We start from the raw sequence: 26046 nt of genomic DNA, 5'->3' as shown, positions 1-26046 counted from the left end.
AAAAAAAAAAAAAAAAAAGCAAATCGATTCCAACTAGTCTATACTTTCATTTATATTTAGAATATGAGCTGGGCATGAGTATGTAATGAATATATATGTGTGTCTCTCTGTGTGTATAACACCCACATTATTCAAAAGCTCCCAAAAATGTATAAAGTTTGTTCCAATCCTTCTCTATTTTGTCTACTTTAAGAATTCTTTGCAATATGCTTATGTAAATACTGATTTTAGCTGCTGTTCTCATTTCTCAGATCTTCTGCTTCTAAACGGATTGGAAAAGTGACAGACCTAAGCAGACATCTTTGGAACACAAAACCAAGGAGATATAAACAAATACAACCAGATCAAAAACAAAGGCTTCTCCTTTAAACCCTTTAATGTATCACTACAGATAAAAGAACTGAAAGTAAAATATACCAGTTCTGGCTAAGGGTGTGTATGTATGTGTGTGCATGCACACACACCTGCACATGTATACACTCAGGTGTCTATTATTAACATACACAATGAATAGCATCTTACCTCTGTTGACAAAAGCTCTAGAGGAGTATAAAATAGAAACAAAGGAAGACTGTGAAGTTGGGGCATGGGAAAGTGTTCAAGAAAACGGTTCTAGATTGTTAAAAGTGCCTTCAGCTTTCTTATACCAGATTTCATGTTATGGTTCAATTGCACTAATAGCTCATGGACTCTGCAGGTGATTTCCCTCCGTCCACATTTCAAAGACATGCTGAAGAGGATTAAGGATAGACTTGAAAAATTATCATTTCACTTACCTGAAGCTGAGCCTTCTTTATAGACACAAGTAAAAAGCTATTATGACAGCACAAATCACAAAGCACAGTGTAAATAATATGTTGGCAAAGAACTAATGTAAGTTGTGCACATACGATTTCCACTTAAAAGTATGAAACTCCCCAGTGTGGAAGTTAGTATCTGAAATTATTACATGTGATACTATTGGAATGAAAGTTGAAATAGAAGACACTTTTCATGAGGACTTGGCAACGATATTAATGGATTTTGCACTCTGATAACATAACAATCACATTATTGGAAACACATCCTAGCAGGGCATTTTTGTCATAGTTGAAAGCTGAATATACATCTGGTATATATCTTCTCCATGTAAGCTAGTAAGATGACAGATTTTTATGTAAGCAAAGTAAGTCTACCAGCAATTTCACCAAAATAAGAAAAAACCTTTATACTCATCCAATGTGCTGTAAAAGTCATTTTATTAATAGACTTGTAATTAAAGACTCTTTAATCATAAGAATATATTATTAGAGAATAAAAATAACCATTCTTGGAACTAGAGAGAAAAATAACTGCAAAAAGCATAATGAAAATCTCAATGTTTCGAGAAATGACTTTCTTCTTTCAGGGTGATCCTACTGACAATAAAAAAAACACTAGAATGTTCAGTATAGAAGTGATCAAGGACTAAGGTATAGAACGTTCAGTATAGAAATGACTGAGGACTAAGGTAGTGGCTTTGGCCTTCTTTCTGCTGAAGCAAGCAAAGGGGGAGGCTTTAGCTTTTGGATGGAGAATAGATATCGCAGTCTCCAGATTTTACTTCCAGCATCTCAACCCACATCCAGCCTGGTGTGAAGAGATGCCAGATGGGGCTACGTCTGTTATTTCGACTGCTGAAGCAGGATACTGAATGTATCCTGCTTGTTTCTGTTAGCATGAATATTCAGCCACAATAAGTAGGAGCAAGGGTAAGTGTGCTAACTGTATTAAGCAGGTCCAAATCATCCTTCTACTTTTTCTCCTATTATAGATAAAGACCAAAAAAAAAAAAAAAAAGTCAACATCTAGAAAATGCCACTTTTGCTAAGCTTGGAAAATACTCATTTGTTAATGAAATGATGCTCGTTTCCATACATTTAATGTAAATGTATCGAGACAAATATGTGAGCAGAAGAAAACCAGAGTAATTAGCATTGGAGACAAAAGTTAAAAGCAACTAAAGTGAATTAATTATTTTCCACTTTATTTGATTTTCTTGATTTCACTATTTTCTCAGAAAATGCTGAGGCATGACTGTATCAGTGTTCATCACTTAGAACACCAATTAGGTTCCTTTAAGTATCACAACAGACTTCTACATTGACATGTTATCCTATTGTACAAATAATGCTTATTTGTCACTCTTTTTTATTTGTATCTTGAAAAGGATCACTAAATCCAGAAAGGAGAATTTCACTATAAATACATATAATGAAGTGACAACTGCTGTTTGAGAATGAATTTTAGATTCACGATTATCACAATATTGTGATAATCCCTGAAGGGTCACCCCAGTGCCATCTTTCCCGAAGGACAGAGAAAAAGATTCAGAAATAAACTTTGCATTTTAGCAAAAATAAGTATATTAGTTTAATTATTGCTGAAAGAAAAACCTAAAGGCAAGCTACCCAGACTGTGAGGGAAAATATTCATTAAAAAATACCACCTCCATTCCCCATCCTCCCCACCAAAAAAAAGGCAACTCACTTTATATGGAGATGTTCTTCAAGAAATCAGTATCTCAATGCATAATCTGAATTCCAACCCCCACATGACACTTCTTACTAAAAAAGTAATTGTGGAGAAATGGTGGCACGAGCTAATCAAGGTTCCCTGTATCTCCTTACGTGGCCAGGTAAGGAGCTAATGTCCTGGGTGTTAGGAACCAGGTATATACCTTGGACTTACTTATGATCCCTATGGCCCAGCAGGCTATGTCTTCTAAAAGTAAAACAATTCCTAATAAAGAATGGAAATCAGTCTGCTCTTCAGGACTGAGAGATAAATTCTCAGATTTTTTTTCCATATCCCAATGAGCATTCATTATAGAAGGAAATCAATGCCAATGCAAGGCACATATGTGGAAGTTGAGATAGACTTACGAAGTAGCCTGTTCCCAAGCTGGAAGGAGCTGAACTCTGCAATAAAGCATAAAGACGAAAGTGGAAAATCAGCAATGGTTTTTAACACGTTCCAATCCACACAGCTCATTACTAGCCCTTTGCAGGCTTTTCATCACTACATCATATCACCAGTGTATGCTGCCCCTTGTCATCTGCTACTGATACAAACACCGTGTTGCTTAATTTTCCCCTTTACATCTCTCAACAACTCAGAGATGCTAACGTGCTATTTACTGAATTCCAAGCCTCTGCGGTGGATGTAATTGCCAATTTATTTGACAGGCAGCTGGGTAATGAATTAATGATGGCATTTCGCCCTGCACTGAGACTAAACAGACACGCATCAGCTTGCCTCCCTGACTTGCTGACATTCAATGCCCTGGTCTCAAGCTACTCCGTTTTGTGGCCGCAAAGGGGCAGGCAAGAGGAAAAAGCCCAGACTGCCTTGAAAATAAAAAGCCCAGTGGGTTTGGATGACTTTTCCAGTGTATGACCTACTTGCCAGTTTATTCCCTAAAGGCACCAGTTAGTACACACACGGTGCTTTTCAAAAATGAGACATTTTGTAAACGTAATTAGTAGACTAAAATGCAAAGAATGTGTGGGCCAAGAGGAGCAGTGAAAAGCACCATTTTTCTGAAAGGTTTAAGTCACAAGAATTACCAGTTTAGGCTGTCATAGTTCTGACACACAGGGAACTTAAAAATGTTAATTCTGAAAGGAATGCAGGGCATCACTTGTTTGGGAAAAGCAGCCAAAAAAAAAAAAATGTATATTAAACTTGCCTGAGATTCTCATTTTTGTTTGCTTTTTCTCCTAAAACCTCTCCTTATAAATTATTTCATTTTTAGCATCCTATTCCTCTTTGTGGTTAAGCTTGAAATGAAGATGAAGAAAATGCTGAATAGATTTGCAGGTCTCAGCTAAACATCCCTGCACCAGACAGGCCTCTTCCCTGATGAGCTTGGGTTGGGTGTTTCACCTTCACAGGAGCAAAATGACCTCTGCCCTGATGCAACAGTTACTCTGCTCACTGCTAGCTCTTCTGCCTACACGTCCTGCCCCCTACTCTGGAAACTTCAGATAGCAGTAACCATCTGGCCTATTCATCATTGCTTCTTAGAGCTTCACACAATGACTTGCACACAGGATGCATTTAATAAGGACTTGTTGAATGAATGTATAAATAAATGAATGGATGGATTATGCATAAGAAAAATGGCTCAGGAGAATTTGACATCTATAAAAATACCGGAGATGTGATTCTTCTTGATGCTAAGCTCTTTGAGGAGGAAATATGGTACTGTAACTATATCTACATCAAACAAGAAGAGTATGCTTCAGGGCATTCCTAAATGCAGCTCCCAAAGCAAAACTTCCTTCATGTCAGGGTTTCACACAAACTCAGGGGAATAAAGCACCATAGATGTGTGATCTTGCTCACTGGACTCAGTTTTTTAAAATCCTGCTGCATTCTTAATCCTGTAAATGTATGGAGGGAGATCCACAGTAGTCATGGAGACAATTTCTCATACTAGTGACTAGCCATACGACAGCAGCACCTGTTTCCAGCACCCACAGCCCTCCATGCAGCAGCAGAACAAAGCAAAAGTCAAGTTAGGTCTCCACTAGCTTGGAGCCATACCCCTGGGAAGTAAACTCATTTTAGGATGAATTACTCAGAGAGACCATGGGAGTTGTTTATTTCATTTCTTTCCCTTCCTGCAAATGTATTTTATCCCAGAAAGAGAAGTACTCCCACCAAACCCACTTCCCTACCCCCACATACATATCATCTTATTGTATACCAAAGAAAATTATATCCTTCAGGTCTCGGAAAGCTCTGTTATGCTCATTTTGCATATATATTGTACATTACTCAGGGAGCTGGGTGGAGAAGAGGGCTTTGTTGTGCATATTTGTTCTGGCTATTGTTTATGCAGGTCTGACTGAATGAGGGAACAGTGGGTATCATTTCAATTTCTGATGTCAACATCAAATTACTTATTTAATTTCATGCCTGGCGAAGCATTGTATAGCTACATGCAGAATCATTTCACTTCATTTGTTATGCTGTGTTTTCGTGGCGATTGGCTTGCCTTCCAACTGACAGCTTTAATTACGACATGAATTTGATTGCACTGCCGAGGAATTAACATAATGCAACAAAGCATTTAAGCACCCTGCCTTATAACCCCCTCCCCGAGACACGGGCACAAACACAGGCACACGAGGGAACACAGACACAAGATCCCCATATACATTAAAGGTCTGCTGGAATTTGCTTCAGCATTTGCTAGAAAGTATACAGATTCTTGTATCAGGAGCCATTCACATGTGCCAACCCACTGTACTCTTCTTTTTCTTTTTTTTAAGGGAAAAGATGCATGGCATTCAGTTTTGATTTTAGGATCTGGCAGAAAACACATGTGTAGAAAAGCCCTCTTCTGATCGACTTTGCCAAATGTCCATGGCATTGACATTTCCTCCCCTCTTACACCCTTTCCACCACATTTTTCTTGGCTACTTGCCAACTCCCTTCAGTCGTAGCTGGAGAATTTCAACAGGAGTGACATCTATTAAATAAAAAGATTTCTGCTTGTCTAGTCCTACAACCCCAAGATTCTGACTACGGCCTTGTATTCAGTGAGAAATTACGCCTGGTCACCAACAGGACCCCACCATCAAAGTATAGGTAACAGAAGTTATCAGTCACAGGGAAACCACAGTTTGGCTGAGGCTCAAAACAACTATCATATATCCCTGAGGTCTTACTATCAAAAAGGCCCAGAAAAGAGTCTCTGTCATATATTTCTAATCTAAGTCTATATCTAAATATAGCTGCAAATATTTGGTGGCTTCAATAATTTTCCAAGACAGAAATTACATGAACACAGGCAACAACAGATCATGCTAAAAACAAAGCAAAGGAATGTTTAGAAACAGCGGTAATATTATTAGAAATGTGCTGTAAGTTATTCACTTACAGATGTATATTTAGGGATTGGTACTGCCCTCTCATTTTAGAAGACACAGTCACCAAAGAAGAGACAGTCACCAAAAGGTAAAGAACCAGGAAAGAAGACAGGTGCTAATACTCTAACTATTGAACAATTTGACAAAACTCTTCTTTAATGATCAAGATCATGACTCACTGCAAACTCAAGCTCCTGGGCTCAAGTGATCCTCCTGCCTCAGCCTCCTGGGTAGCTGGGACTACAGGCGTGCACTACCATGCCCAGTTACTTTTTTTTCCCTAGAGTTAGGGTCTCACTATGTTGCCCAGACTGGTCTCAAACTTCTGGCCTCAAGTCATCCTCTTGTGTCGGCTTCCCAAGTGTTGGGATTACAGGCATGAGGAACCGTGCCAAGCCTCCCTGTTAATTTCCAATAAGGGAGGGCTTCCATTTTTCTTGCTTGGAGACTTCAAGCAAAGTCTGTCCAAACTATATAGCAAAAGAGGCCACAGAATACTGAAAAGGCTGTGAGTCAAATTGTGACTTGAAAATTAAGAGGATTTTTTAAAGAAAGAAACAGAAGTTTCCTTGGTTTCAAAAGCATTTGAAATAATATTATCCATCCATGTTTAGGCAAATACTTCTGCTGAAAAGGGCTTCATTCTTATTTCTTCAAGTGGTAGAGTTGCCATTTCATTCATATTTTCAATGCAGTAGGTAGAAATGAGAACTATTAAGAGGTTGAGGAAATAGAGTAGGAGAACATTTCAGCGGTTTGCATGACAAGACAGGGATATGAGGAAATGCTGGCCAGCTGGCTACCTGATATGCAATTTCCGGGCTCATTATAAGCCATCTCCTGTTTAACATGGTCTTTTCATTCTGCTGGATTTTTTTTTTTTTTTTTTCATATTTGACCACTGCTCCAGCGATCTCTGCAAATTACCCACCTCCATCTCATTATATTGTAAAGGAGAGCTTTCTTAGAAGCACACTCTTTGTCTCAATCTTCATGCTACCATGAGCTGCAGGAATGTAATGGGATGCGCAGTTGAAAGACATTTTCCAGGAGGGAGAATGTTGCTGCTGACATTCAAGTCTGCAAGTAGATATTCATTAAACACTTGTTCTCTTCTCACTTCCCCCCACTTGCCTTTCCTTCCATCTCTGTCACTAAGCTATCATCGAAGCTACTCATTAAACTCATGAAGTTAACATTTCTGTTTTAACAGCATACTTACAACAAGGGATTTCAAAATTGATTACCCATCTAAAATAGATGTGCTCCATTCATTATAAATCCACAGAGAGAGGCCCCGGCTACTATTACAGGTCCCTGAGTACAGACAGGACACGTGTACTCCACCCCTAGGTGAAAATGTGTGTTCTGACCCTAGGGCTAATTTAAATTGAATATTTTAAAATTCTTCCAAATCGCTAATTGTAGTCAACATCCCTGGCTACCCACCTTCATGTTATGCTTTTCTCTCTTGGGAGTAAAAAGGAGAAGGACCATGCCAGGAATTATATGAACAAGTAAGTTTCTTGCAAAGGTCACAAAACAAGCTCATTCACAGATCTTCCAGTAGTGTTTTAAAAACCTGAAATCTTAATCCAAAGAAACTTGCCTTGGAAATAAGATTACTAATAGCCAACCAAAAACAAAACAAAACAAAAAAACAAAAAACAAAAAAACCACACACAAAATATATTTGAATGAGAAATAAGCATATAGTTGTTGGAAGAAATCAAGTAAAAATGGAGTAACAACTTGATAAAAGCATCAGGTGTGAAAATGCTACGTCACTTCCAGCATCAATTATTTAACCTTCTGTTATGCCCACTTCAGGTTGTCACCAACTCTCATCTCAGCCTTCTGGCTTCTACCTCTGATTTAATTCTTGCTCTCATCTTCATGGACAGTTCCTCATATCAAAGGCAAAATAAACATTTTAAAGTAAGAACTACAACTCCAATCCTTATAACATACTTCAATGGTTTTTAAGATAATAACCTGTCATGGATTGGGCAATGTCCCCCTGTTTACGTCTACCAGGAACCCCAGAGTGTGATTGTGATGGTCAATTTTACGTTTCAACTTCACTGGGCCATGGGGTGCCCAGATATTTGGTCACACATGATTCCGGGTTTTCTGTGATGATGTTTTTAGATGATTTGAACATTCAAATTGATATGCTGAGTAAACTGGGCTGTCCTCCTAAAGTGGGTGAACCTTATCCAATCAGTTGAAGGTCTGAAAAGAACAAAAGGCTGACTTTCTCCCAGATAAGAGAGAATTCCTCTTTCCTGGCTTTGACCCTGGACATCAATTTTTTATTGTGCCTTCAGGCACAATAAAAACATCAGCTCTTCACGAGTTTCAAACCTGCCAGTCTTGAGACTAGAATTATCCTACTGGTTCTCTTGGGTCTCTGGCTTGCTGATTATAGATCTTGGGACTTGTCAGCCTCCGAAACTGTGAGCCAATTTCTCAAAATAAATCATTCTCTATTGGTTCTGTTATCTTCTGCTGTGGTTCTGTTTCTGTGGAGAAGTTAACACAATGACATAATTTGGATATAGGGTCTTTGCAGATGTAACTAAATTAAGGTCATACAGAATTAGGATGGGCTATAAATCCAATGGCTGCTGTAGAAGCCACGTGAAAACTAAAGAAGAGACTGGAATGATACATCTACAAGCCAAGAACACCAAGGATCACTGGGAGACACCAGAGGCTAGGAGAAAAAAAGGATTCTTCCCTGGAGCCCGCAGAGGGAACATAGCCCTACAGATACACACTGATGCTAAATTTCTAGCCTCCAGAACTGCGAGATAATAGATTTCTGTTGTTTCCAGACATACAGTTTGTGATCATTCATTAAAGCAGCCCAGAAGTTAACACAACACCCAGCCACCTTAGCATGGGTTAGAAGTTACGTGTTCAGCCACTGTGCTTCTTCATTCTACTCTAGCCGCACTAGCCATTTTTCTTGCCCTAAAACACAACATGCTGCTTCTGAATCAGGGCCTCTAAACTTGTTGCTCCTGTTGCCCAAAATGTTCTTCCCATAGATCTTCACCTGTCTACCTTCTTTTCTTTATTTAGGCCTCAGTTTTAATGTCACCTACACAGAAAGCCCTCATCCAATCACACTAAAGTGGCAACACACTCCCACCCTTCATATTGTTTATGTCAGAAAACACTATTAGAAAGAATTTCAGTTGTTTCTTCACAGCTTTGTCTCTCCCACTAGAATGGAAACTTCATGAGGGCAGAGGCTTCATCTTGTTCTCCACTCAACCTCAAATGCGCAGACTATAACTGATGAATGAAAGGAATTTGATTGACATTTCTTGACAACTGAAATACTGACATATCCAGGAGAATTCATAAATACATGAGACAGGAATGGAAAAAGGCATAAGCAAACTGTTAAGGAAAAGGAAAATGTGGCACAGATTTTTTTTAAAAAGGAGAGGAATAAAATACCAAGAATCCTTGTCAGGTTGAGATTAGATTTCCCAATCTAATTATAACAATGTGGGACGTTCATTCATGGCAGTGGCTCAAGTCAGTTTCCTCCTTAACAGTAGCTGGTGAAACAACCTGGCATGGAATAAAACCTCAATAAAGATTTCAAGAGAGGGAGGGAGGGAGGGAAGGAAGGGAAGAAGAAAGAATAGGAAAGATGCTGGCATGGATGGATGAACAGTGGCACTGTGGGATAGACGAATCAATAAAAACCCAAAGACCAGGGGAGATTTGAAGTAGGAGAAGGGGTATGTCAAAAAGAAGCATAAAAAAAGTCTCAACTGTAAATAGCTACCAGAATTATAAGATTAGACAACTGTGTAGCATTAGACTTATAAGAATTTGATCCCTTTTCATTATTTTCTGAGATGTTTCAATTCCTTGAAAGATCTGAACCCTGGAAAGGTGTCAAATGTTTTTCTGTCTTCTCATAACTAACAACTCAACCCAAAATTCTTTCAGAGAGAAAGGTGAAAAGAGTCATATTCATATAGTCGTTAAATAAAGCACTAAAGAAGTTTACTTCCGCAGTATGTTGGGAAGTATTTGGTAGAAGTGAGGCTGAGGCTGACATAAGGAAAAGAAAAACAAAGAAAGAAAAAAGAACAGAAATAAAACAGGCCAAGCGTGGAGGCTCATGTGTATAATCCCAGGGCTTTGGTAGGAGGTTGAGGAGGGTGGATCACCTGAGATCAGGAGCTCAAGACCAGCCTGGTCAACATGGCGAAACCCCATTTCTACTAAAAATACAAAAATTAGCCAAGCATGGTGGCACACCCATATAGTCCCAGCTACTTGGGAGGCCGAGGCACAAGAAAAGTTTGAACCCCCTGGTCAAGGTTGCAGTGAGCTGAGATCATGCCACTGCAATCCATTTTAAATAAATAAAAAGAATAAGCAAAGGTAGGAAGATTTGAAAGTGTGAACAAGGCCAGGCATGGTGGCTCATGCCTGTAATCCCAGCACTTTGGAAGTCCGAGGTGGATGGATTGCCTGAGGTCAGGAGTTTGAGAGCAGGCTGGCCAATGCGGTAAAACCCCATCTCTACTAAAAATTCAAAAATTAGCCATGCATGGTGGTGTATGCCTGTATTCCCAGCCACTCGGAAGGCTGAGGCAGGAGAACTGCTTGAACCCAGGAGGTGGAGGTTGCAGTGAGCTGAGATAGTGCCATTGTACTCCACTCCACTCCACTCCACTCCACTCCAGCCTGGGTGACACAGCAAGACTCCGTCTTGGCAGGGCAGAAAGGTCACGTTCTTTGCCTAAGGTCACACACAATAAATAGCAGAACTTCTATTAAATCTTGGCCTGTTTGTAATAAATGCCCATTAACATTTCATAATTTGAGGCTTGTTTATTAAAAGTTTTTAAGCATGTTTTGCTCCTAACTTTTGACAAACTTCCCCAATTACAAAATTCTGTTTAAGTTGGAAGCAATATTTTCCCCTTGAATAACTCATCATAAACATTTATTAAATATGTATTCAATTATTTCCCATACCTCTTCCCTAGTGACTAATCTAAACAAGTTACTATGTCTCCTTGATGTGAACAATCTGAAAGTCCTTGTGGCCAATTATTCCCTCCCAGCAACATGGTCTGGTAATACATAATTTAGAAAAGCAAAGCATATTTGAGTTTTTCTTTTTAAGACAGAGTCTTAATAAAAGTCTTTTTCTTTTTAAGTCTCACTCTGTCACCTAGGCTGGAGTGCAGTGGCACAGTCTCTGCTCACTGCAACCTCCACCTCCCAAGTTCAAGCTGTTCTCTTGCCTCAGCCTCCCAAGTTGCTGGGAGCACAGATGTGCTCCACCACGCCCAGCTAATTTATTTGTATTTTTAGTAGAGACGGGGTTTCACCATGTTGGCCAGGCTGATCTTGTACTCCTGACCTCAAGTGATCTGCCTGCCTTGGCCTCCAAAAGTGCTGGGATTGCAGGCATGAGCCATCATACCTGGCCGCATATTTGGTGTTTTTAAGCCTCACCCATGAGTCAAATTCTCCAGCTACACTGGAATTCTTTATTCTCATTCTTTTGGCCTAACCAATTCAAAAAAACAAAGCTAGAAAAATATAGTATTTTGATTAACCTCACTTGAGAGTAAGTCTCAACTGCCAATGCTCCTAAAAATATCACTAAAATGGGTGAAAAGGCTGAAGGAAAATTTCATCTTAGCTGAAAAACAAGTCATGGGCATGATGGACTAATAGGGACTGAATGTATTCTCCCCTCAAGCAACTAAAAAACTGGACAAAATGTATGCAACAGGAGTTTTTAGAAACTGGGTAAGATAAAGGACAATAATATCTGAGAGAAGAGAAAAAAGTAGGGTGACCCTTAAAATTTTCCCACCTCACTGCCTGGAGAGTTTTCATGCCACAGCATCGCGGGGTAGGAGGTGACCCAGGTGGAATCTCTGAGTCTTGAAGACAGAGTTGAGAATAAGGGGAGGCCAAGACAGCTGGAACTCCAAGGCAGAGGATAAGGAGGAGACAGCATCACAGAAAGCGAGAATCATGAAAGCTGCAGAAGGTTCCCCTCTAGTTTCCACCTGAAGACTAATCAGCACACCTGTGAGAGAAAAAGGCCCGAGGCAAGGAAAACAACCACTGGAAAGGAGGAGGAAGAACTTATAAAGCTCACACAAGGCAGGGAATAGTTTGTTTTCCCATAATTTACAGTGGAAAAACCTTGTTAAGACACAAGGGATTAGGCAGAGTACTCAGTCAGCATGGAGGAAAAATTATCTTTAGACTAAAGATTGTTCTGGTCTTCTCCAACAAAGTACAAAAGCAAACATTAAACACACACACACACACACACACGTACACGTCTACATAACAAAATTGTATCCCAAAATGAGTAATGGTTATAGAAACCAGAAATACCCAGTACCCAACAAGGAAAATTTTATGATGTCTGGCACTCAATAAAAAATTGCCAGGCATACAAAGAAGCCAGAAAATATGACCCACAGTAAGGAGAATAAACAACCAATAGAAACAGGCCCAGAAATGGCACAGGTGACAAAATCAGTACACAAGGACAGTAAAAGCTGTAATAACTATTTTCCATATGTTCAATGAAGTGAAACAATAAGCATAATAAGAACTAATATGGGATTTTTAATCCCATATTAAAAACAGGGGCCAGGCGTGGTGGCTCATGCCTGTAATCCCAGCACTTTGGGAGGCCAAGGCAGGCAGATCATGAGGTCGGGAGATTGAGACCATCCTGGCTGATATGGTGAAACCCTGTTTCTACTAAAAATACAAAACCTTAGCCGGGCATGGTGGCGGGCACCTGTAGTCCCAGCTACTCGGAAGGCTGAGGCAGGAGAATGGCGTGAACCCTGGAGGCAGAGTTTGCAGTGAGCAGAGATCACGCCACTGCACTCCAGCCTGGGCGACAGAGTGAGACTCTGTCTCAAAAAAAAAAAAAGTAAAAACAAAACAGAAACCAGTAGTAGTCTTTGACTCCATCTTCTCACTCTCTGATAGGCATTAAAGAAGACTGAAGATGGGCCGAGAGCAGTGGCTCATGTCTGCAATCCCAGCACTTTGGGAGGCCAAGGTGGGCAGATCACGAGGTCAGGAGTTTGAGACCATCCTGGCCAATGCGGTAAAACACCCTGTCTACTAAAAATACAAAAATTAGCTGGGTGTGGTGGCACATGCCTGTAATCCCAGCCACTCGGGGGACTGAGGCAGAAGAATCATTTGAACCAGGGAGTCAGAGGTTGCAGTGAGCCAAGATCGTGCCACTGCACTCCAGCCTTGAGACACAGCGAGACACCATCTCAAGAAAGAAAGAAAAAGAAAAAAGAGTGAAGCTGCACCCCTTGCACCCCTTCCTTACACCATATACAAAAACCAACTCAAGATGGATCAAAGACAAGTGTAAAACCCAAAACTATAAAAATTCTGGAAGACAACCTAGGCAATACTATGCTGCAGATAGGAAACGGCAAAGATTTCATGACAAAGTCATCAAAAGCAATCAAACAAAGGCAAAAATGGACAATTGGAATCTAATTAAACTTAAAGAGCTTCTGCACAGCAAAAGAAACTATCAACAGAGTAAACAGACAACCTACAGAATGGGAGAAAATGTTTGCAAACTATGCATCTGAAAAAGGTCTAATATCCAGCATCTATAAGGAGCTAAACAAATTTACAAGATAAAACCAAACAACTCCATTAAAAAGTGGGCAAAGAACATGAAGAGATACTTTTCAAAAGAAGACATATATGCAGCCAACAAGCCTATACAAAAAAAGCTCAATATCACTGATGATTAGAGAAATGCAAATCAAAACCACAATGAGATATCATCTCACCAGTCGAAATGGCTATTATTAATATTAAAACGTCAAAAAACAACAGATGCTGGCAAGGTTGCGGAGAAAAGGGAACACTTACAAACTATCGGTGGGAGTGTAAATTAGTTCAACTATTGTGGAAAGCAGTATGATGATTCCTCAAAAAGCTAAAAGCAGAACTACCATTTGACCCAGCAATCCCATTACTGGATATAAACCCAGAGGAATATAAATCATTCTACCGTAATGACATATGCATGCAAATGTTGACTGAAGCACTATTCACAATAGCAAAGACATGGAATCAACCTAAATGCCCATCAATGACAAATTGGATAAAGAAAATTTGGTATATGTAAACCACAAAATACTACATTGCCATAAAAAAGAACGAGATCATGTCTTTTGCAGGAACATGGATGGTGCTAGAAGCTACTATCCTCAGCAAAGTAATATAGGAACAGAAAACCAAATACCGCATGTTTTCACTTACAAGTGGAACCTAAATAGTAAGAACTTATGAACACAGAGAGGGAAACAACAGACACTAGGGTCTGCTTGAGGGTGAAGGGTGGTAAGAGGGAGAGGAGTAGAAAAGATAACTATTGGGTACTGGGTGATGAAATAATTTGTAAATAAACCCCTGTGACATGAGTTTACCTATGTAACAAACCTTCACATATACCCAGGAAACTAAAATAAAAGTAAAAAATAAATTAATTGTTAATTCTCTTTCAAGCAAAAATGGGGCATCTTTACTCTCTAAAATATTGCACAGGTAAGTGTTGCTTTGGTATCCAAAAGAATCATTCTGTGGGCTGACTTGTTAAAAGCTTTCATCTCGGCCAAACATGGTGGCTCACGCCTGTAATCCCAGCACTTTGGAAGGCCAAGGCAGGTGGATCACCTGAGGTCAGGAGTTTGAGAGCAGCCTGGCCAACATGGTGAAACCCATCTCTACTAAAAATACAAAAAATTAGCTGGGTGTGGTGGCAAGCGCCTGTAATCCCAGCTACTCAGGAGGCTGAGGCAGAAGAATTGCTTGAACCCAGGAGGTGGAGGTTGCAGTGAGCCAACATCATGCTGCTGCACTCCAGCCTGAGCAACAAGAGCGAAACTCCGTGTCAAGAAAAAAAAAAAAAGTGTTTGACACAGGACTCTGCAATCTCAGACCTGCACATGTGTGAGGGAAATGTGACTAGGGATCTCAAAACATTTCACTAAATGTCCACTTTTTGGATCAATTTTCTTTCTTTCCTTTTTAGTAATGTTGCAAAAAGAATGAATGTTAATAATTAATGAACGATATGCCTACTATATGTCCACACTTTTTTTGCATAATTTTTAAATATAATAAACAATATGAACTGAAAGTGTCTCATTGACTGACTTAAGACTGACAGGATTTTATAATGTCTGGCATCCAGTGAAAAATTGCCACGCATACAAAGAAGCAGGAAAATATGATCCATAATGAAGAGAAAAAACAACCAATAGAAACAGGACCAGAAATGACACAGGTGACACAATTAGTAGATAAGGATGGTAAAAGTTATAACTATTTTCCATATTTTCAACAAAGTGAAAGCACAATAAGCATTATTACAGCCCTAATCATTTTTACATTTTTTAACAGATCACCATTTTTTAATTGTGTAATTCAGTGGCATTAATTACATTCAAAACATTGAACTACTGTCATGACTATCTATTTCAAAAACATTATTATCATCCCCAAAAAGAAACTCTATCAAGCAATAGCTTTTCTCCCTCCCACTCTCCATCCCCCAAATTCCTGGTAAGTTCTATTCTGCTTTACGTCTCTATGAATTTGCATATTCTAGATACCTCATATATGTGGAATCACACAATACTTGTCCTTCTTTGTCTTACTTTTCTTTCGCATGATATTTTTAAAGTTCATCCATACTGTAGTATATATTACAATGCCAATCCTTTTTATGGCTGAGTATATTCCATTGTGTGCATATCAGCCAAGCTGTCACGTTTCGTTTATCAATTCATTTGTTGAGAAACACATTGTTTGTTTCTACCTTTTGGCTACCATAAATAATGCTGCAGTGAACACTGGCTTGCAAGTCTCTGTTTAAGTTCATGTTTTCCATTCTTTGGGGTATATACCTAAAAGTGAAATTGCTGGGTCATATGGTAATTATATGTTTCAGCTTTTTGAGGAACTGCCAAGTTGTCTTCTACAGTGGCTGCATCATTTTACATTCCCACCAGTAATGTATGAGTGTTCCAACCTCTCCACATCCTTGCCAACACTTCTTATTTTTCATTCTCTTTTAAAAAGCGTAACCATCCTACTAGGTATAAAATGATAATCTTGTTACAGTTTTAATTTGCATTTCTCTAATAACTAATGATTTTCAGCATTTTTCAAGTACCTCTTCTTTGTACTTCTTTGTAGAAATATTTCTCAAATTCTTTGCACATTTTTGCATTAGGTTGACTATTATTGAGTTGTAGGAGTTCTTTACACATTCTGTATAACAAATACCAGTTATATGATTTGCAAATCTTTTCCCCATTTTGTAGGCTGTCTTTTTACTTTCTTGATAATGCTCTTTGGTGTGCAGAAGTTTTTAATTTTGATGAAATCCAATTTATTTTCTCTTTCATTGTACATGCTTTTGGTGTCATATCTAATAAGCCACTGCCAAATTGAAGGTCATGAAGATTTACCTGTATATTTTCTTCTAAGAGTTTTATGGTGTTCACATTTAAATTTTTGTCATTGATGCATTTTGAGTTTATTTTTGTACATAGTGCGATGTAGGGGTCCAACTTCATTCTTTTGTACATAGAAATCCAGTTGTCTCAATGCCATCTGTTGAAGAGAAAATTCTTTCCCCATTGAAGTGTCTTGGTATTCTTGTTAAAAATCAGTTGGGCATTTAAGTATAGGCTTCCTTCTGGGCTTCCCATTCTACTCCATTGGTCTGTATGTCTAATATTAGGCCAGTACCAAACTGTTTTGATTAACTGTAGTTTTGCAGTGAGTTTTGAGGTTGGTAAGTGTAAGTCCTCTAACTTTGTTCTTTTTCCAGACTATGTTGGTTATTAAGGCCTCAAGCCATTTCATATGTATTTGAGAATCTGCTTTTCCATTTTTGCAAAAAAGGTTGTTGGAATTATGATAGACATTGCACTGAATCTATAAATAGCTTAGGGTAGTACTGACATCTTAATAATATTTAGTCTTTCTATTCATGAATATGGAATGCCTTTTGTCAATTTATTTTTATCTAACAGAAAGTGAGTTACGGGAAGCAAGCCAAAAGACCCAATGGCAGCTCTAGTCCCCTAAACTAGCATGGTTTTCATTTCTCTACACTATGAAGAAAATATGACTGACTAACCCTAGAATAATTTCCAGGGTCAATGAGATCTTACATTAAAAATGTAACAAAAATCTCAGAAAAACAGCTATTTAAACATTAACAACTTAGATAAGAAAAGTTGTCATGGTTTTATGATTGTATAGCTCCATCACAAAATTAATCAAACACATAGACACACAATAAAACATATTCTTACACACAGAAACACACACACAATAAAAGACTGTTAGTACTCTTTATTTATATAATTTGATATTATACCACAGAAGAAGGTGAGGTAATTATCTATAACTAATATATTAAAATAACATAAAAATAATTATACTTTATTCCATTTAATTCCTATAAGAATTCAATATCTCATACAACATCTCATCATAAACCTCACAAACTTTCATGAGAGGTGCAGGAAGGCGGTTGTATCTCGGAGTTGTATACCTTGGCTGATGGAGAGATGGATGTGGTATTATCATAGAGAACTGCTCAGTGTGCTACAGTAGTCTCCAACCATTTATGTTTGTAGACATCTCGCAGTAAAAAAAGTTTTGAGTATACGCTCCTTAGATCCATGTATTTAAAAATTATAGACAACAACTATTCCCCACTCATTAAATTGAATACTAGTAAAGTTTAATTTATTTTTCTAAGAAAAAAAGTACTAATATTTTCTCTCTGGAACTCAGTGAATCATCTTGCACTCTATAATGAACAGCACACTGCTTTAGAGTATGGTGTTTTTTTAAAAAAAGGAGAAAATAAAGGATTTTGCTCCTCATTACATATCCTTTATTTGTTCTTAATACTCAGACACACTGAAGTATTCTCTCTTTTTTTCATGATACGACTCTCTCACTTACTCTGTTAGTGCTAGATCATCCTGGCCAACATGGAGCAACCCTGTCTCTACAAAAAATACAAAAATCAAGCCAGGCGTGGTGGCGCACAGCTCTAATCCCAGCACTCTGGGAGGCCGGGGTGGCAGATCATGAAGTCAGGAGTTCAAAACCAGCCCGGCCAATATGGTGAAACCCTGTCTCTATTAAAAATACAAAAATTAGCTGGGTGGGGTGGCACGGGCCTGTAATCCAGACTACTCAGGAGGCTGAGGCAGGAGAATCGCTTGAACTTGGGAGGCAGAGGTTGCAGTGAACTGAGATCAGGGCACTGCACTTCAGTCTGGTAACAGAGTGAGACTCCATCTCAAAAAAATAAAAATTCTCTTTACTTGATTCACTTCACAAAAGAATTTCCAAGTGTTGCTCTTGAGGCACAGGTGAGTTAAGAATGCTGATATATACCTGGGCGTGTGGTGGCTCACGTCTATAATCCCAGCACTTTGGAAGGCCAAGGTGTGCAGATCACGAGGTCAAGAGATCGAGACCATCCTGGCCAACATGGTGAAACCCTGTCACTAAAAATACATAAATTAGTTGGGCGTGGTAGTGCATGCCTGTAGTCCCAGCTACTTGGGGGGATAAGGTAGGAGAATCACTTGAACCTGGGAGGCAGAGGTTGCAGTGAGCCGAGATTGCACCATTGCACTCTAGCCTGGCGACAGAGTGAGACTCTATCTCAAAAAAAAAAAAAAAAAAAAGAATGCTGATATATGACACATGAGTAAAGAAGGCAAGAGAGTCCAAAGAGGCAAAGGTGGTTCTCAGAAGCAACAGAGGGGGAACCAGCCCTGTTGGTGGGTAGCAGACTAGAGAACAATTAAAATCACATCTAGAGGGCAAATAGACATCTAAAGAGGTATGACGCATTCTCACAAGGTTTTCCTTCCAGAAATCCAACAGGAATTTTCTTTTCTTTTTTCTTTTTTTTTTTTTTTGAGATGGGTTTTTGCTCTGTTGCCCAGGCTAGCTACAGTGGTGCGATCTCGGCTCACTGCAACCTCTGCCTCTCGGGTTCAGAGATTTTCCTGCCTCAGCCTCCTGAGTAGCTGGGATTACAGGCATGCGCCACCATGACCAGCTAATTTTTGTATTTTCAGTAAAGACGGGGTTTCACCATATTGGCCAGGCTGGTTTCGAACTCCTGACCTCGTGATCCACCTGCCTCAGCCTCCCAAAATGCTGGGATTACAGGTGTGAGCCACTGTGCCCAGCCCCATCAGGAAATTTAATTCCTTGTCTTGCCAAGTAAGTAGCTGATTAGTCACCACTTCCAGCAGGAATAAAAATGACAGGGATTGTTAACAATTTCTTAAGTGAAGAAATTACAAAAAGCCCATAGCTAAATGATGTCATTTCCCAGTCTCAGCACTACTTGACTACTTCTTTCAGTTGCAACAGATAATAAAAGTATCATCATTCCTCTTTGTCGTCTGTTGTTGTTGTTGTTGTTGTTTTTGAGATGTAGTTTTGCTCATGTTGCCCAGGCTGGAGTGCAATGGCCGGATCTCAGCTCACCACAACCTCCACCTCCTGTGTTCAAGTGATTCTCATGCCTCAGACCCCTGAGTAGCTGGGATTACAGGCATGCACCACCATGCCCAGCTAATTTTGTAATTTTAGTAGAGACGGGGTTCCTCCATGTTGGTCAGGCTGGTCTCGAACTTCCGACCTCAGGTGATCCACCTGCCTTAGACTCCCAAAGCGCTGGTATTACAGGCATGATCCACTATGCCTGGCCTTGCTGTTTCTAAGGTAACAAATAGTTCCTCCTACCTCATGATTCGTCAAAATACATTTTTGCTCAAACGACATTTTAGAATGATGCCGTAACTACAATGCTCACATAGGAATACAAAGATAATGTGAACCGCAATGCTTGGGTAGACAAAAAAATTCTAAAGATGAGGGAAAGTTATGTAATTCAGACTTGAACCAATGGTGTGTGTGTGGCCTAGTGGTTTTGGTTTATTTATTTATTTATTTTTAATTAAACTTACATCGCTGAGCCTTTCCCGAGAGCTGCTCCGGTGGAAGCCCTTGGATTCTCCACTGGCACTTTCACTGTCACTGTCCCTGCAGCTGTTCTGTCCTGGCTTGAGCTAAAGGCAAAAGAAAAGAGGAAAAAGGAAAAAGTTAGTGGTCTCCTTCTTAGTTCCTGTTTTTGATTCTTGTCAACAGTGAAGAGCCAGGCACAGTAGCTCATGCCTGTAATCCCAGCACTTTGGGAGGCCGAGGTAGGAGCATCATGAGATCAGGAGTTTGAGACCAGCCTGACCAACATGGTGAAACCCCGTCTCTATTAAAAATGCAAAATTTAGCTGGGCATGGTGACACGTGCCTATAGTCCCAGCTACTCAGGAGGCTGAGGCAGGAGAATCACTTGAACCCAGGAGGCAGAGGTTGCAGTGAGTTGGGACTGCACCAGTGCACTCCAGCCTGGGTGACAGAGTGAGACTTCATCAAAAAAAGAAACAAAATAAAAGTGAACAATTTAAGGTTCTGATCTTTAACATTCTTCTCAGCTTCTGAATACTGCCAGGCAAGCTGCCATAGAAAAAACACAGAGGGTAGAATAAGCAAAATATTCACCATGAAATGTCAATGTAGAGAAAAGAGTGGGCAAGCCTTAAATAAACATCTAAAAAGCCAAACCAAGGTCCATAAATTAGAAAGTAGTCTTTCCATCAAATTTTTTCTTCTGTTCCACTGCAATTTTTTTTTCAGTAATGAAAAGACCAAAGACATTGAATAAACTGAAGTGAGATTACACCAACTATGATTTCTTACCTTTTTTCTTCTGTCTTGTCTCAAAAAAAGAAACAAATCAGAGCAAAATAAAACAAAGTTTTCTTCTCCTAGGAAAAAAATGATGGGATGCTGTGATGTTATCCTTCAAACAGTAGGATGACACCTAATGATCTTGTTCATTAAGATAACATCCTGGAGGTTTCTTACTGGATATTTAAAAGAACCAGTGAAGACCTACAGATTAAGTAAATTAAATCAGCACTTTTTCAACACATAATGTATTAAGTGCCACATCCGGGATAGAATTAAGTGCTGAAGATATGCTACTACACCAAAAAAACCAAACAAAAGTCCTCTCATGAAGTTTATATTCTAGTGGTTTCTACACATTTAACAAGCTCTGGTTTTCCATTAAAAATGAAAAAAGACATAAAATTGAAAACCATCAGTCTATATGAGACTGTGAGTCATAAATACATGGAGCATTGGTCTACAATATCATCACCAACCACATTTTCAGAAACACCAAGCAATGTAGTATATTGGTTACAAGTCACAGCCCCTTGACAATGTTTTCAATATAACAAGACAAAGGCAGCACAAGACAAGCAAATACAACACCACAAGGAGATACATGTTCAATGAAACCAACAAGTAGCCAGGGAGGTTCAGAGAAGTGATTTCTGAAGCCTTGGATTTTAAAAGTAGATTAAACTCATGGCTCAGAGGACAGTGAAAGACACTCCAGTGAAGAGAAAGGCAGAAAGCAAAGACAGAAAAAGCAACATACTGGGAAATGATCCGCAGTCTCATTTGAAACAGAGTTCCTTTGGGGAGACAGTAACGAGAAACATTAGAGATGGGTGCATGAATGAAAACATGGAAAATCTCAAACTAAACATAAGCTCCATTTTTCTAGACAGGAGGGAATTTCAAAGAATAGAACAGGCAATAAGTAGCAAACTTTTGCCTGTAGGGATTTCAAGTGGCTATGGTGCCAAGGGGAAGATGAAACCAAGATGAATAGAGAGTGAGGCTGAATCAACATTCCTTGGAGTCTTTAAAGACTACAGCTCAGACCTCACTTCTGGTCATACCATTCACAGAGTCAGCTTCCCCCACGTCTTCAAAACAAGGCATTCATTTTTGCTATCAACCTTTCCAGAAATTCACTTTTATCATATTCTTCTAAAATCCCTTTCTCCGGGAAGTCTTCTATAAAGGAGCCCAGAAAATTGATGCTAATTTTACTTTGTATCCTCCTGAGCTCTTAAGTACTTAGTTTTCTCCTCAGTTAATGCTAAACCTCCTCATTCTAAGTTAATTCAGATGCAAGTTGTACGAGGCTTTAGCTATTACTATGGAATAAAAGTTCAGAATATTGTCATTCTCTCCAATTTTTCAATTTCATACTGATAATAAAGGAGAGATTTAATCCAAAATGAACATCACCTTGTCTCCATTTCCTGAACTTTTCTTGTCCATTCCTGCTCTGTAATTTTTTTCACACCAGATTCCCTCTGTCTGGAATGTTCACCCTTACCTTCTCTGTGCTACAAGATGTTTTTTAAGGCTCAGATCTTACCCCCTCTGCTATGGTCTTTGAAGAGCTCTTTCTTTCTATCATTTACATTTTTAATATGCCTTCAAAATTTAGCTAGCACGTCATTCTTCATTAAATGCCTTTGATAATTATGATACATTTTTCAAGCTCAAAAAGCCTATTGTTATAACACAGTTATACCGATAATAAAGTCTGCATGTGGCATGAGCCCTCCAATTCATAAGCAGTATCAAACTCTTACCCCACTGATTCTGAGTTAAGTAAGGGCAGGTAGAACTACCCCCAAGGTATGGATGAAAAAAGTAATTCTCAGTGTACAGTTAGATGTTACATTTGACATGGAAGTAATGATTCTGCAGCATACTAGTATTCTCCACATAACATGTTTTCAATTTCTTTGTGGTACCTGACTATAGTACAGTCACAAGGAAAAGAATCTTGTTAGGTGATACGTGATCAACACCTTTATGGCTGAGCACGGTGGCTCATGTCTATAATCCCAGCACTTTGGGAGGCCAAAGCAGGGGGATCACTTGAGCCCAGGAGTTCGAGACCAGCCCAGAAACAATAGCAAGACCCCGTCTCTGTTTAAAAAACTAATAATAAAAACTCAGTTCCCAACTTAGATGAGAGCTACATATCCAGCTGGGAACTAAGAATATAAAGAGCGTCAGGGCTTTTACTAATATCCAACTGGCTTAACAAAACCTGGGCATTGCACCTGGGCCTTTTCCACGCTTCTTCATGAAAGGAAAATGATGACTTTACCAAGGCATAAAAACACACTTCAGTGGCCCTGACGTAAATTATCTGACTAAATGTTGATCTAGGCTAAGGGCAAAACCCAAGAAGAACGGAGAGGAAGCAGCCTGCTAGCCTTCCCAGTGCCCTGCCAGCAAAAAGCACTTCAGTGAATTCTCTTCAGAGAGCCTTACATAAAATCCACCCCCTTCTCCTCCAAAGCCAGGCTCAAGTTTAAAGGAAACTTAGGATTTTAAGCTGTCAGACAGCTCAATATTTCAAAGAAATGAATTGACTACACTAAGTACTAAAGCTAAACCACAAGATTTCAGGCAAAGAAGTATTCATTCCTAATCCCATGAATATATTTTCTTTCTTTCTTTTTTTTTCCTGAGACAGAGTTTTACTCTTGTTGCCCAGGCTGGAGTGCAATGGTGCAATCTCAGCTCACCACAACCTCCACCTCCTGGGTTCAAGTGATTCTCCTGCCTTAGCCTCCCAAGTAGCTGCATGCGCCTTATACAGGCATGCGCCACCACGCCCAGCTAATTTTGTATTTTTAATAGAGATGGGGTTTCTCCATGTTGGTCAGGTTGGTCTCGAACTCCCAACCTCAGGTGATCTGCCCACTTCAGCCTCCCAAAGTGCTGGGATTACAGGTGTGAGCCACCGTGCCCAGCCAAATATATTTTCAAACTAGCATTTTAGCCACATCCAATGGACCATTTGCGGTAGCATAACTAACTCAGAAGTTGTAATCCTTCACCTGAAATTCCCGGCTATTACCTACAACCAAGAGACATCACAAAGGCCAGGTGCTGACTTAAACATTTAAAGAGCTAAGAAAAATTGATCTGCTTGCATTGATTTTATGAGCATCCATGACCGCTATTACAAGAAAGCTTTTCTGCTAACTGATACGGTAAGCTTTCAGTAAGATTTCTTACCATCAGCCTTTACATACTTCAGGACCTTGTTTATTTAAAAATTACTATAACACACTCTCTAATGTGAGAAGCTTCTTCCCATTAGAGTATTACATATTAAATAGTTCGGGCACCACAATGAGAAATAAATAGGCAAAATGAAAGAAAGCTGGTATCTGCCATGAGTGGCAGTAATTCTATCAATGAGATTAACATCTTTTATAAAATGTAAGAAGCTAGTTTTTCATTAGATTTCACTGTCAACAATATATGCTCCAAATTCTGAAATTGTGATTCCATTATAGTATTAACTGTTATTAATGGTTAATTAGGAAAATAACGATCCATGGTTATATCACTGCTAATGAACATGTAACGAAGTCCCATCACCCTAGACTGCATGAAGGTAGTGCAATTCTGTGCACATCTGCTCAGAATTTGGGAGTTGGACTTTCCCATTCTTTTCAGCTTGGATATGAAGAGTTTCAAAAAGATGCTACATGCCCAGTAGGTGTCATTAATCCATCAAACAAAATTTACAGAAGGATAAATTATGTGGAGAATATATCTGTGCCTGGAATTTGAGAGGAATGATGTGAATTATGCAGGCAATGTAGAAGAGTGTCCAAATGGAATCTCCTTCCACAAATTTGGTTCCTCAAAGCAGCACATATACTTTTTCAGACAGATGGGTTTTCCTGTAGGAATGTAAATGAACTCTATACAAAATCTGGGGAATGTTTCAGTAAGCTCAAAAAGATTCCTTTTTCAAGAAAATTTTAATATACCCATAGACTTCACTACCATCAAAGCAGTCAAGTATTTAATCTTGAAAAATACTGTTTTTTTTTCAAGATAAAATTGTCCCCAAATTGGGAAAGTATCCTGGATTGAATTTGTACTATTTTATTCCTTAAGTTTTAAAGGGTATTTCAGATGAGAGGCACATAAACCAAACTAAAAAACTTAATGAAAAATGCTGATGAATCAAAATAAGCAAACACAAAATAACTACAACAAGTAAAATTATAAAGTTGGATAGAAAAGCTATTTTAAAAAAAGAAAACTTGTTGTACTTTTAAATGTACAGTGCCAAGTTGTGCATAAAAGCCAAAATTTAACAAATTTTGGACACAAGGGCAGGGCAAGGAATTTTTCTGGGATCACAGAATCAAAGGTTCTTTTGTTTTCTACAATAGTTAGAGAAAGTGTTTTAAGTAACAATTTGATAGTCTTGAAGCTAACCATTAGTAAAATTTACACGTTAAAAATATTTGCCTTCCAAATCATTATAAAATATAAAATAATTCAAATCATGATAGAGAAAGAGAAAGAAAATAAGAAAAGTGGCAAGAAAGCAAAGCATAAAACAAAGTGTTCTGATAATAATATAAATACATTAAGCTCACATTTAAAAATAAAAAAAAAATCTGGTTTGTGTTGGGTAAGACAGATAAATGGACAGATAGATCAATCAACACAAAAGAAAATAAGAAAAGTGGCAAGAAAGCAAAGCATAAAACAAAGTGTTCTGATAATAATATAAATACATTAAGCTCACATTTAAAAATTAAAAAAAAATCTGGTTTGTGTTGGGTAAGACAGATAAATGGACAGATAGATCAATCAACACATTGAGATCCCATTGATGTATTAGTTACAAAGAACTCCTAAATTAAAAAAAAGAGAGAAAAAGACACACGATTAGAAATTAGTAGGTAAAAATCACCTGTCAAAGTCATTTTACTGTGATGAAAGGGTAAAATCTTTACCTTTTATACCTCTGAAGTCTTAAGTTATAAGTCATTATATAAAATTATATAAAGTAAAAAAAATTCTAAATAAAAGATAATAAAAGAAAATAAATAAAAGATAATAAAAGAAAGCAAAAGAAGGTGGGAGGCTTTAGCATCCTACTAATCAAGGAACAAGAAAACAAAACAATGAAAAACGATGCAGAGGTTAAAAAAAGAACTAGAGAGGGAAGAGCAAACACACTCAAAAGCTAGCAGAAGGCAAGAAATAACTAAGATCAGAGCAGAACTGAAGGAGATAGAAACAC

At 38.7% G+C, this 26046-nt stretch overlaps 1 protein-coding gene across 1 annotated transcript in view; it reads right to left on the bottom strand.

The window, feature by feature from the left end:
- Nucleotides 1-26046, bottom strand: part of AUTS2 (autism susceptibility candidate 2) — a 1211676-nt gene that overhangs the window by 661687 nt on the left and 523943 nt on the right. Inside the window, exons 4-5 of the mRNA XM_011932306.1 lie at nucleotides 20003-20104; nucleotides 2904-2939 (exon numbers count right to left, since the gene is read on the bottom strand). Coding sequence (XP_011787696.1) covers nucleotides 2904-2939; nucleotides 20003-20104 — 138 coding nt within the window. The remainder of the gene's footprint in view (nucleotides 1-2903; nucleotides 2940-20002; nucleotides 20105-26046) is intronic.

This window comes from Colobus angolensis, unplaced genomic scaffold, assembly GCF_000951035.1.
Source record: "Colobus angolensis palliatus isolate OR3802 unplaced genomic scaffold, Cang.pa_1.0 Scaffold122, whole genome shotgun sequence".
NCBI lineage: Eukaryota > Metazoa > Chordata > Mammalia > Primates > Cercopithecidae > Colobus > Colobus angolensis.
The sequence above is the reverse complement of the archived record's forward strand: the minus strand, read 5'-3'. Positions and strand labels throughout refer to the sequence as shown.